This window comes from Podarcis raffonei, chromosome 6 (genome assembly GCF_027172205.1).
Source record: "Podarcis raffonei isolate rPodRaf1 chromosome 6, rPodRaf1.pri, whole genome shotgun sequence".
Lineage (NCBI taxonomy): Eukaryota > Metazoa > Chordata > Lepidosauria > Squamata > Lacertidae > Podarcis > Podarcis raffonei.
Window position 1 is genome coordinate 59506553 of NC_070607.1, and position 13739 is coordinate 59520291.

At 46.6% G+C, this 13739-nt stretch overlaps 1 protein-coding gene across 2 annotated transcripts in view; it reads right to left on the reverse strand.

Annotated features, from left to right (window-relative positions):
* Positions 1-377: 377 nt before the first annotated feature.
* The window catches only part of SLC45A3 (solute carrier family 45 member 3), a 42115-nt gene continuing 28753 nt past the window's right edge, over positions 378-13739 (reverse strand). For both annotated transcript variants that reach the window (XM_053393333.1, XM_053393334.1), the window contains exons 2-5: positions 8387-8797; positions 6483-7307; positions 3806-4071; positions 378-1541 (exon numbers count right to left, since the gene is read on the reverse strand). In XM_053393333.1, coding sequence (XP_053249308.1) covers positions 1110-1541; positions 3806-4071; positions 6483-7307; positions 8387-8579 — 1716 coding nt within the window. In that variant the 5' untranslated portion in view covers positions 8580-8797 and the 3' untranslated portion in view covers positions 378-1109. The remainder of the gene's footprint in view (positions 1542-3805; positions 4072-6482; positions 7308-8386; positions 8798-13739) is intronic.

The following is a 13739-nucleotide window of genomic DNA, read 5'->3' on the forward strand; positions in this document are numbered from 1 at the left end:
TGCACAGTGGAAGGTAGTGTAATGTGTTTGCGCCAGTCAGTCACTTAAAGCCAGGTCCCCCAGAGGAGCATGTTCGTCAACCTACGTTTATGCGAGCCTCTCTGTTTGCACAAACAGCAAGCTCTATTTGGGGCATACACAGGGGAAAGTATCGGATGATGACCAAGGTTTTAATTTCCGTCACGCCACTGCAGACTTGCTGCCAGCTCAACCGCAGCATCCTCTGCTAAACAAGCTCCCTCCTACGGAGCCCTGCTCAGCTTATTTATACCACCTTGATCTCGGGTTCCGACCTGCAGCACATCTGGAACAGCTACTATGGGGAAGGGGTTGTTTCTACAGATGTGCCCATCTACAATCTCCTTCACAAATCCCCCCCCCCGGTTCACACCAATACGCAAAATGTTATGTTACATGGGCATGACGACTCAGTATTCACACATGAAGACCAAGCAACAGCAATGTATTAAAGGCACAACTAAAGTCCTATTGGCTTGTGAGGGCAATTGTGTCCATGTCTGAAGCACAGGGCCTGCAATGTTAATGAATCCTGCTGAAAGCCCACTCATGCCAAGCAGGCTCCTTTGCTTCAGACCGCGTGGGGTTGGGGCTTGCAGGCCACACAGTTCTGGAGAGAGTCCAGCAAATGAAGCTCAGCGCCCACCCCCTTCCCATTTGCAGTGGTGTGAGCAGGGGCTTAAGAAGTGAGGTTAATTACAGCTTTGGTCCCTTCCTGAACTGTGTCACCATCCTACCATGCCATGTGACAAAGCTATCAGAGCAAGTACCCTGTTGCAGAAAGGATGGCATTTTACTTTTCACACCCGCAAGCATCTGCTGCGGGCTTCTGTGCAAAGGCACTTCAATGAAGGTATTAGGGAGAAACAGACAACAGTAAACCAGACTCCCTTTCGTTAGATACCCTGAGATCAGCCTAGCACTGCTTTTCCTTCAACCAGAGGGAGCTGGGTTGCTTTTCCTTTCTGTTTTTTGCACGTCTCATTACAGCACAACCTGGCAGGAATAAAGAGGCCGCAATGCGCACCACTTGACTCTTCTTGGTTGACCCGTTTCAATGTGCGAAATTCCCTCGGCAGCCTTTCCCCCTCCTACACAGAGTACTTGGCCATGTCACTTTTGTCGAAGATCACTTTGGTTGCAAAGTAAATGGCCACCAGGCCAAAGCCAGTGGCTGATGCCATGTAAGCGGTGACGGACTGTGTGAACTGGACAAGGGAGCCCATGAGGAGGGAGGGGATGACCTGAGAAAGGAGGAATGCACTGTCCAGGATGGCCAAGTCTGAACAGATGCCACGGCTTGCTGCTGCCGTGTCCGAGTCTCCCACCATCATGATGAGAGAGACCTCACAGGGCGAGCTGACGCAAAGAGCCGAGCCTGCAACAGGTGGGGAGAAAAGGCTTCCACCGTGTCCATTCTGGTAGGTCACTTTTTGCCCAGGAAGGTGGCTCTTGAGGAAGCCATGTTTCTTCTCCAGCTGAGCTGCATCTTCTTCTTTACTTTTATATTTGGGCAAGTATATCTGAAATGGACAGGGGGGAAAGGGGAGAGGGGAGGGTAAGATGCTATAATGCAAAATGCTACAAAATATAATGCAAAATATAATAATGCTACAATATATAATGCAAGATGCTACAAAAACATTGAGAGCAACAGAATGTGAAATTTGCTACAAACGAGGCAGAAAATGATCAGTGCTTGATGGAAATAGGAGTTCACTTCTGTTCCAAACACATGGAAAATACAACCCGTTTAAGGGCTATGCAGTTAAAACAGGGCCAGTGAGTGTACAGAGCAACACCTTGTAGAAGGCAGCATTTATGTGGCTGCTGCAGCAAAGCACTTCACTTTTGACACATCATTAGCAGAAATTGAAGAAGACCCAGACTATAGAAGATGGCGGCTGAGTTGGTGAGCAGCATCAGTCTGTTGGGACAAGGACCTAAAGCAAGGCGTAAGGGACAATATAATCTTTCCCCAGCTAAGACCAACTCCAAAGTCCAAATAGATCCATAACCATTTGGAGAACAGAGGGAAGAGGAATGGTGTCTTTTAAGAGTGTTTCACCAACTGCATCAAACTGAAGTCAACCAGTTTGAAAAAAATGATAGTGTTCCTTGCTCAGTGGTATTTTCAGCATGATTCAACAGAGTGCGTGGCTTCTATCACTACTTGGCCTTTTTGCTAAGATCAAGCGTAGTATCTGACACGGCTTGCGAGCATGAAGCTTCAGAGATGTTTAGTCTGAAGGCTCTCACAACACTGGGCTAGCAGCTGTTATGGAGTAACTCACTTGGGAAAAGAGGCGAAGCAAAAACAAACAAACGATGGAAATAGACACAAAGGGTTGACAACAGGCAAAGGAGAAAGAAGCTTAGAGAGCAGTAACATCCTCCCAAGAGGAGAATAACTCAGTAAGGAGAGGGACATCTGCCTCCAGCACAACCTGAACAAGATGCAATACTGTAATTATGTCACTTAATAGCATGACAATTAGGTAATACAGTGACATGTAAGCATTGTAACAACTGTTTAATACAATTATAGTGAGAGTGTAATATAGTTAGAATTATTAAAACACTGGATTATGGTTTGCATCCAACGCAGAGCTAAGTAAACATCCTGTCAGCACAAAATTCAGAGATTTCCACAGACAGTCGTACCTCAGAAGTCGAATGCCTTGCGAGATGAACATTTTGGCTCCCGAACGCAGCAAACCTGGAAGTGATTGTTCCGGTTTGTGAACATTCTTTGGAATGTCCGTCGCAGCTTCCACAGCTTCCAACTGGCTGTAGGAGCTTCCTGCAGCCAATCAGAAGCCGCACCTTGGTTCCCAAACGTTTTGGAAGTCAAATGGATTCCGTTCGACTTCCAAGATATGACTGTATACACACGTCTCCATTTAAGCAAGCAAGAGTCATTATCCCATATCACAGTCCAGGGTGACCTTCTAGACAGGCAAAAGCCCATTAAGAGGGCACAGAGCAAGACCAATGGTGGTGTTGCCTGGGGAGGCGGGTTTGGCAAGTGAGAATCCCAAGGTCCTGATAGACAGAAATAGAGGGCCACATTTGATGCCCAGGCTAGAAGCACCCCATCGAGATCTTTGAGAATCTGGCTGTAAAGAGCAGCTGACATTATCCCTGACCACTGTCCTTGCTTGCTAGGGCTGATGGAAGTAGGAGCTCAGAAACATCTGGAGGGCCAGATGTTCCCCACTCCTGCTTTAAAAACCAATGGATTATTCAATCTTCACTACCACTACTGTAGCAAAAAAAGAAGGCTGATCTACCCCAAGATGTAAATGACTCAGAGACATGAGTCACATAGTTGTTAAAGGTAAAGGTAAAGGGACCCCTGACCATTAGGTCCAGTCGTGACCGACTCTGGGGTTGCGGCGCTCATCTTGCTCTATAGGTCGAGGGAGCCGGGATACAGCTTCCAGGTCATGTGGCCAGCATGACTAAGCCGCTTCTGGCGAACCAGAGCAGCGCACAGAAACGCCGTTTACCTTCCTTCCCACTGCAGCGGTACCTATTTATCTACTTGCACTTTGATGTGCTTTCGAACTGCTAGGTTGGCAGGAGCAGGGACTGAGCAACAGGAGCTCACCCCGTTGCGGGGATTCGAACCGCTGACCTTCTGATCGGCACGTCCTAGGCTCTGTGGTTTAACCCACAGCGCCACCTGCGTCCCTCACATAGTTGTTAGGCCCTATTAAAACCACTTTGGTCAAGACTCTCTGGACTTTCTCTCTCACACACACATATACATACACATCCCCACCTGTTTTTCATGATGATAAAGCGATGCCAGTGTGTACGGCAAGATCTGCAGCACTGAGAAAGGAAAGCCTGTCAGGGCAGCAGAAACAGTGACGATGACAACACTCTGAGAGAAGCACATGATGATGGCCATCAGCGGAAATAAGGCCACACTGGCTAGGTAGACCATTCGTGTCCCAAACTGCTTCACCATCCGGTCCATGATTGTCGAGAAGATGATGGAGATGATGCACTGGAGAAAGAGGCCCAGGCTACCCATTCGAATCCCTGAGAAGAGACGTGTGTACATTGGGTGAAATGGAGAAGAACCAGGGGCCAGACGAACAAGATAGCCAGGTTCATAAAGGCAAATAGCTGCAATGCTTTGAGTGCTAGTTCAGCTTTCAGTCTTATCAATTTTTAAGAAGCGTTTCTTAGCTGTTCCTGTATAGAAGTTCCCATTTCACAATTAAGAGGTGGGCAGGATAAAAATATGAATGCATTAAAACGAAATATGCTTCAATAGCAATGGAAGGGCCAACACAGAGTCCAAAAGACATCTGTCACTCCTCTTAGCAGAACCAACAGATGACCTACATGCAAGGTAATCAGGCCTAAGTAGACTTCAGTTATAGGATTTGTCAACGTGTTCATTTTAAGGAGGTAAGTATAAAGACATCCAAAGATTTGTTTATTAATTTATAGGACAATGTCCTCTGAAGACTTGGACTTTCCTTTATGCATTTCCCATAAAACAACTTGACATTGGCCATGGCTCTGAGATTGTTGAGCATCATTGTGTGTACACAATTGACCCTCCAATTCTGCAGAGCCTCAAAGGCACCACCAGGATATAAATGTTAAATATTACTTACATTTAAGCTGGGTCACCCAGACCTTGAAATGAACTATTATATGAGAACAACAGGTAGGCAAGGGGCCAAGTAGCTTTAGTAGAAGTATTCAAGAAAGCCTATTACCAAAGCACCTTTTTCAGCTATGGAGAAGAGGCAATAGATCAGGGGTTTCCCATGGGTGTTCTCTGGGTGATGTTTGCCCACAACTCCCTTTGGCCAGAGCCAACGTGGCCAGTGATGATAGCTGTTGTGCCCCAGTAAGATCTGGAGGGCAGCACATTGGCTATCTCTGGCTTTGCTCCTTGCTGGTCTCCAAAGTCCATGCAACATAAAAGGGAATCTAGCTGGAGCTGATGGGAGTTGTAGTTTAAAATGTCTGGAGAATACCAGCTTGGGGAAGTCTGCAGAAGAAATGCTGAATTCCTTTTGAGATGCTAACACTCCAGATTTCCTTATTAACCTCCACAGGGAGCTTTCACGGTAAAATAATGTCCAAAGCTGCTCTTACGAAAGGCAATTTTGCTTATTCATTATTAATCTGATATACCATCTTTCTTCCCAAAGGAGCCCAGGTCAGCAAATGAATTTACTGAGCAGAGAATATGCTCCATAGGAGTGACTTTATGTGTTGGAGGATGGCAGCTAGATTTCATGCTTTAATTAAGTGCAATTAAAAAGCTGTACAGCTTTGTACATATGAGGTCCCTGGCTCAGTCCCCTTCATTGCAAAAATGGTCTTGGTTTGCAAGATAATAAATAAACTTCTGTCCAAGATTCAGTCATTACTACTCTACTTGGTCCTACTGTGGACCTAGTTCAGTAGTACTCTGTTCTGGTATTACTCTGTACAAGGCACACCCGCAACTCTGTTGTACAAATGAGAATGGTAAGCTACACTCCTTAGCTGTCTTTCGCCACCACCACCCAAGGGGGGTTTCATGGGATTGGTGCCAGATTTAGGGCACCATAGGCGGTTCACCGCACAAGGTGCCAAGCCGAGAGGACACAAAATTGCGAAGATCTACAATTGCAAAGATCCATTTGGGGGGATAAAATTTTGATCTAGCACAGGACACCATATTGCAAAAGATTACCCAAGTCCGCTCCTGATGGGATCTTAACAAGACAGTGGGTTGCAGAAAGATATTCTTTAGTTGCATGTGGCTAGCATATCGTATGCTTTTGAGGTCTTCTCTTTCACATCACATACACCAGGAACAGGGCACCTGTGGCCCTTCATATGTTGTCGGGGCTCCAACTTCCATCAGCCCCAACTAACATGGCCAATGACAAAGGACATCTAGAGGGACACAGATTTCCCATCCCCCAACTTTGCTCTCGTCACGCATAGAAATGACTATACAGGCCAATGAGTCTCCCAGTTCTTTTTTTTAAAAAAAAACTGGCTTTAGATGTTTGGGGTGGGGAAAAGATTCCTTTATAACACAGTGGGGGAATTCAGGCTATAAGGATGATCACCAACCCAGGGCAATTCAGCAACTGCACTGCTGAATAAGGTTTTAGAACTAGGTTTCCCAGATCTAGAGCCAACACTATCACAGGACCACACTGAAACCAGCTGGCCTCATTCCACCATCCATTCCTCTTTCCCTCCACTTCCTGCCTCCTTCCCAAAGAATCCCACGTTGAGCAAGAACCAAGAATTTGCAGTAAATAGAAAGGGTAACTTTATGAAAGTCTGCTTTGCTTGCATAAGTTATCAGAGGTAGGAGAAAGAGTTTTCCTGTTGCATAATTCAAAGGGTCTAGGTGCTGAAACTTGCCATATTGGAAGGACATAAGCATAAAGCATTTATCCCCCCCCCCCCCGAAATCAAATTACCTTCATCGTAGTGTCGCCTGGCTTCTGTGCCTGGCTCAGCTCTGGGAACTCCCTGATACAGTCCTTCCCCAACAAAGTCCGTGTAGAACAGCATGAAGGTCATGAGGGCCATCCAGCTGCAGAACTCAGCCACAAAAAGTTGCCGGATGACCTTGGGGATGCGGCAGCAGACTCCGTGGAGGCGTGGGGCTAAGGCGCACAGGCTCCTGAAGGCCTGGACCAGATGCCTGGTCCTCAGAAAGTTCTTTGGAAGCCAGCAAGAGCAGCAGGCCAGAGGTGGGGACTTGGAGGAATCCTTCATTGCAGGGCCTGCCAGCACTTCTACCTGAGCTACCACTTCCTCCGTGACAAAGGCAGTGGCCAAGACGCAGCTGAGGAAGATGATGGTGAGGAGGCTGAAGAGGCACTCCTCCTGCCTCCCCAGGTAAGGAGCCAGGAAGCTACTGTCCCAGTCAATTGCCGGCAGCAGATACCCAATGCAGCCTCCCAGGCTAACCATGAAGGAATACATAGCGAAGGCCTGCCGGCAGTTGTCAGGCTCCTTGAAGAGATCGGAGAGAAGAGCCTCCAGAGGGGTGAAGCAGACTTGGCCACAGAAGTCAAGCAGGCCAATGCCCGTTATAAGGAAGGCGATCTCCAGGGAGCGGGTATCCAAGGCAATGAGGCTGGCCAGACGTTGCGCATGAGGGATGATCAGAAGGCTCAGTAAAACTCCCAGACACAGGACCCAGATGAAAGGCCGGCGGCGGCCATAGCTGCTATGCCATTGGTCGCTGGCAGAACCTATGAGTGGCACAAACACTAGGCCCAGAACTGGCCCAATCCCTGGAATTAAGGGGAGGAAAATAACATCATTTCATCAGGCGGAAGAAGTTGACAAGATAGTCACTCTATAGGCCCATGAGATCACTCACATAATCTGGGGAGAGACTCAGTCAAACCTTGGCCTGGAAAAGCCCCCCCAGCCATGAGTCTCACTGGGTGACCTTGGGCCAGTCACAATATAAAAACATAGTATTAGAAAACAAACCTGCAGACTTCCAGGGAGAGGCGCGCAGCCAATTTGCTGCTCCCTGATTTATTTTTTACTCTTGTACCTCTTGTACCACCCAAACCAGAATAAACCTTGGCTACTGCTCATAGGTGGCGCTGTGGGTAAAACCTCAGTGCCTAGAACTTGCCGATCGCATGGTTGGCGGTTCGAATCCCCGCGGTGGGGTGCGCTCCCTCTGCTCGGTCCCAGCGCCTGCCAACCTAGCAGTTCGAAAGCACCCCCGGGTGCAAGTAGATAAATAGGGACCGCTTACTAGCGGGAAGGTAAACGGTGTTTCTGTGTGTGCTGCGCTGGCTCGCCAGAGCAGCTTTGCCACGCTGGCCACGTGACCCGGAAGTGTCTGCGGACAGCGCTGGCTCCCGGCCTATAGAGTGAGATGAGTGCACAACCCTAGAGTCCGTCAAGACTGGCCCGTACGGGCAGGGGTACCTTTACTGCTCATAGTGGCTTACCATGACATGCAAACTAGGCCTCAAGTTTCACTAAGTGGGCATGCATTACAGTGTGCACCATATCTAGAGATTCCATTTCACTACAGATAAAGCCCCAGTTTCCAGCGCACAATTAAAACTGTCTTCTCTTCCTCCTGGAATTCAGACTCTTAGAAGCCCTCATGTTTGGTATCCAAAATGAATTCACCATTCCCTGAAAACACATTTAGTTCTCTCTTAAACCTGCCTGGCAGGTCCTCTGGGGTCATTACCATATTGAGGCCCTCCCTGTACATACAACAATAATGGGCATGTTGCACGCATTGTACATAGAGGGACTACTGTAGACTTCTTTTCCACCACACTAGATCTCACACAGAAAATGGCCATCTAACAATAACATGAATAATACCACCTACCCAGAACCATAGTCATGAACTTCTCCTCCACTCCCACTTCCAACAAGAGAGGTGGCACGTAAGTGATGCCGGCAGCCAGACAGACCTCCAAGCCAAATGTCAGGGAGTTGACCAGTAATAGCTGGGCTTTGCGGTTCTGGAAGAGCATGCTGACCCAGGCCCTCTGAGCCATGCCACCGTTGCACCGCAACATCAGAGAGTTGTGCGCACCTGACACTGTTCTCCTCAGGGTGATCCAGAGCAGGATTTCAGAGTCCTATGTTTTCTTTTGTGGCTCAGTAGCAAAAGGTCTGCAGCCATGTTATAGCCAGCAGTGGACAACTTCTAAAACATTGCTCGCTGGTAAAAATCAAGAGTTTTGGCTCAGGGTGAGAAGATTAATAGCCTGGACATCTTCCAGTGCTTCACATTCTGCAGAAGGAAAGAGAGAGAGAGGGAAAAAACTGAGCATAACATACATCAGTAGCAAATTTTCTGAAGTGGAAACACTGCTAGATTGCTATGAAACCGTAAAGCAAACTCCTCTCACCCTCACTGCAACTCTTTCCCACCTCAAAACATGTTTTAACAGCAGCTTCTTTGTTCCCAATAAAGAATGATCTTACTCCACCTGGCGAAATCAGGGGTTGGGAATCTCTGGCTCACGGGCCTTCTCAGGCTTGGCACAGATCCCAATTTGGACACAAGGCTGTTTACCCACACACAATGCCCACCTGCCCCACACCTGATGTCATACGTGACATCCTTAGGAAAGGGGCAGGTGCAGCTGCAGCTGCCAATGCACAGTCAGGAAAGAGCCTTAAATTGTGCTCCCAACTGTAAATTGGAAAGGGAGACTTTCTCTCACCACCAGTCAGTCAGTCAGTCAGCTGGCTGGCCAACAGCACAGTCAGTCCTAGCTGAGTTGTTCTCGCCACCAGGCACAGCAGAAAAACAGAGTTTGAAGTCAGCTCTTATCAGCTGATGGGTGCTCAGCTCAAGCTCCTTGGAATCAGCTGCACTAAGTTCCCCATGGGGAGCTCCATAGCCAGCTAATCTTTGAAGGGACTTGCATTTTGAAGTGCAAGGATCAGCTGATCTGCCATGCTTCAAAGCACTACAGGTCACTGGATGAATGGGCCACAAAATGGGAAATGCAGTCAAACATGAGCAAATATAGAAAACGATGCACATTTGGGCAAAAGAATCGTAACAAACCAAGAACGAGATCCAGAGTTAGGGTGGAGAGCTCAGCAAAAAGGTCAACTCAGTTTTCAGCAGCTATGAAAAAAGGCTATGAAAAAGGCAAATTCCATGCTAGCAATCATTACAAAACGGATCACTGCACCGCCAGTATTGTAAAACCTTTCTACAACTCTATGGTGCGGCCACACACTGTGTACTGTGTACAGTTCCAGCCATAAAATCTCAAATAAATCATTGTAAAACTGTAACAAGTGAAGAGAACAACAACTAGAATGGTGGGGTGGGGTGGAGTGGGGGCTAAAACATCTCCTTTACATCCAAGTCTTTTTAGTTAAAAGAAAAAATGTGAGTAAAAGCAGACATGACCGAGGTTTATAAAATTATGTACGTTGTGCAAAAAGTGAACAGAGAAGACTTTCTCTATCTCTCATCGTACTTGGACCTGGAGGTCATCCAATGAAGTGAACTGGCAGGAAATTCAGGACTTAGAAGAGGAAGTATAAACACAGTGTATGATTCATCTATGGAATTCACTGCCCTGGGAATGTGGTGATGGCCACTAGTTTGGTTTCAAAAGAGGAAACATCTAGTTGGCAAACATGGGAAATAGGATGCTGAACGATAGGTCTTTGGGCTGATCACGGAGAGCTGTTCTTATGTTTCAAACATGCATAAACATTAAACTCAGTAGGACAGGCTTCCAAGTAAATATGGATATGATGGCACTGCAAGGGTGTCTAACCCTTTCTGCACCTATTGGGGAGTAAGTCCCACTGAATTCACAGGCACTTACTTTTAAAGAAACACAGCTGCAGATGGTTGCACCAAGCCAAACTCACCACCCTCTGGCAACAGCAATGCAACCAGGGGTTTTTTCCCCAGCCAGAACTCAGTTCTGGCACCACTCAGGTGAGCTCTGTTGCCATCATAAGAGAACAAAAGAGAGATCCGTGTTGAGTTCCGGTACCTCTTTTTCAAGAAAAATAGCACTGAATACAACCACCCAGAGATCAGGTAAGCGCCACTGCCCCTTAGGTCTGATACAGAAGAAAAACATATAGGATTGAGCTTAGCAAGTTTCTAACCTGCTGCATTTTCATTCATGAAGAATGAACTTGTTGCAGAGAGGGAAGATGTGAAGTGCCATTACTACATACCTGTACTATTAGAACAGCAGTGCTGCTTAGGAATTGCTGAATAAAATATTGTGGTATACACTGGATATTGAGTGAAACAAGTGGGAGGGGAATGATCATTAAGAGCCATGAACAAGTAAATTACAGTCATACCTCATGTTACGTTTGCTTCATGTTACGTTCTTTCAGGTTACATCCCGCGGTGACCCAGAAGTACCAGAAAGGGTTACATCTGGGTTTCACCGCTCGCGCATGCACAGAAGCTCAAAATGACATCATGCGCATGTGCAGAAGCGGCAAATCGCAACCAGCGCATGCGCAGATGCACCACTTCGGGTTGTGCTCTTTTCATGTTGCAAACGGGCCTCCGGAACAGATCCCATTCGCAACCAGAAGTACCACTGTATGTGGAAGCAAAGGAGGCAGACTTTTCTATTTAATTTTTGCTTTTTGCTGAAGGTGCTGCTAGCAAAACCAGGGGGGCAAAGAACTGAGGCTTCCTCCTCCTTCCAAACGGGTTTCATAAAAATAAGGCAAAAGTGTATTTAAGGGGTTGACCAAGAACCTGAGCCTCACGTCTTTTGCAATGGGCCCTGGATCCTTCACACACACACACACACACACACACACACACACACACTTTTAAAAACATTTCTTTTCTTTTCTTACAGAATGGCTTTGGGCCTAAACCTGGAAAAGCATATATAAATTAGCATATACAACTTTTATGCAAAGTTGGTTGCATAGACCTGTGCCCACCCCAGTCCTTTGAGGAACTAGCTGTGACACCCACTGTCCCCAGGACATCCTCCCAGTGCTGCTCCCATTCAAACTCCAAGCTTCCTCCTGAGCCCTTCCCAGCAAACAAAACACACCAGACCTTCTTATTGGTTGTCAGAATGGGGGCACATAGCTGGATGAAACAGATGCTGTTTCGTTCCATATCCTCCAATAAAACCAGCCCACTAGACTCTGATTGTAGTTAATATACTGATTAATCTGATGCCCAAATTACTGCCATTTATTTGGCTTTCAAACATTTCCCCTCTCTACCAAGCAACTGCTCAGTCATGTATTTAATAAGAGCAAAGAAGCATGCAGACAAATAAGCACACACTTCTTTTGAGAGAGAACTTTAACCCTAACCATCATGTGCCTGAAACACAATCCACCTTTGCTAACAGATTAAGAGAAACACCGAAATACAACAGTAGGTGGCACTACTGTCTCTAAGACATGCCTTACCTGTTGCTATAAAACTGGAAGTTTAATATTCCATCATAATGAATCCCTTTAACACGCAGTTTATCCTTAAACCACTGTGTTTGTCTTTGCTGGAGCTCTGAGGCCGCAAAGCAGTTTTCCCTTAATAAGGGGACTAAGAACAAGCAAACCTTCCACAATGAGCAAGTTTAGTCTTCTGTTACAGGCCCAAATCCAGTGTGCATCACATGCACTCAAATGCTTCCCCCCCACCAAAAAAAAACACCTGGGGCAAACATATCCTACCAGTTCCTGAACCAGCATGCAAAGATCATGGACATTTACAGTTTTTGTGCTTCAATGTCAAAATCCACTAGGGTTAGGGAGATGTGGAAGGAATACAGCTCAGTGGTAGGACACCTGATTTGCATGCAGAAGGTCTCAGGTTCAATCCCTGGTCTCTCCAGGTAGGCCTGGGAGAAATCCCTGCCTGGATTTCTGCTTGGAATCCTGGAGAGCTGCTGCCAGTCAGAGTAGACAGTATGGAGCGAGATGAACCAACAGTCTGACTTATTATATGGCAGACTGTAAATAAGAATTCTACAGCCTTCTAAAAGGGTATGCTAAAAAGTGGGGTTTTTTCTGAGGTCACTTAACCACAACGTCTGAATCAGACACATCTGGTGCCCACAGATACTCCCTTTTCTTTAGAGGAATGCAGTATTCTTCCAAATTTAAGGTTTGTTCTTCCTTTCTGGACTCTTTGGGTCATTTAATAAAAGGGATGGGATAGAATTCTTAAGTGAGAAACACCCTTAAAAACAGGCAGGAAACAGCCCTCTCAAGACCGCTTGAGGTAGTCCCAATTCCTAGAACGGGACACACAATGACACAGAGCCCAATGTGACTTAGGAAGCATCCCTCTCTTGAGCAGACCACGGACATCTGAATGGGTTTGTTCAGGAGGATTCAACCAATGGCCAGTCCCCAGCATATGTTATCATCATGAAACCCGCCCATGTCAAATTTTATTAATTGACTTAATTAAAGTATTTTAAAAGCCTTTCAGGAGAAGTATCCTCACGGGCTCATCATAGTGATGTTCAGTTTAAAAGTCAAATGATAAACTTCTCAAACAGGCATAAGCAAACTCGGCCCTCCAGATGTTTTGGGAATACAATCCCCATCATCCCTGACCACTGGTCCTGTTAGCTAGAGATCATGGGAGTTGTAGGCCCAAAACATCTGGAGGGCCAAGTTTGCCTATGCCTGTTCTAAAACAAAATTTAAAAGGGGGACCAAGATACCGTACACCGCAGACATTTGGGGTTTGGGAAGCAGTTAATGGAAAAGGTGCCTGAATTTTTCAAGTGTTAAAATATGAAAAGTTCTGCCTTTACTGAGCCGGTCGGCGGCACCTCTCATTTGCAAGGCATTCTCCCTGCAGACTCTCCGGAGACATTGCCACATCAAGACTTACCTATCTCAGCTGGGAAAGTGATGACAGGCCTGTCACTGCGTTACGTTCTCCAACAGCCAACCAAGGCAAACGGCTGCATGATGCACCCAGGTAATCCGCAAGGCCCACGCCTCTCTAACTTCTTCTGAGGTCATCGTATATACAGAGGAATAACCCAGAAGAAGCCAACTCCTATTAGTTAGTTAACTGCCTGAAATTTATGTGGCTTTGGAGAAAGCCTGTGTGTACAACTGTATCCCAGGCACACCAACCTTTCCCCAGAGAAGCAATTACGGCCCTTAAAGGCTTTGCTTGGAGTTGAGAAGTTCATGGGGCTGTCATCTGCATTCTGCACATAACCGGTGCAGAC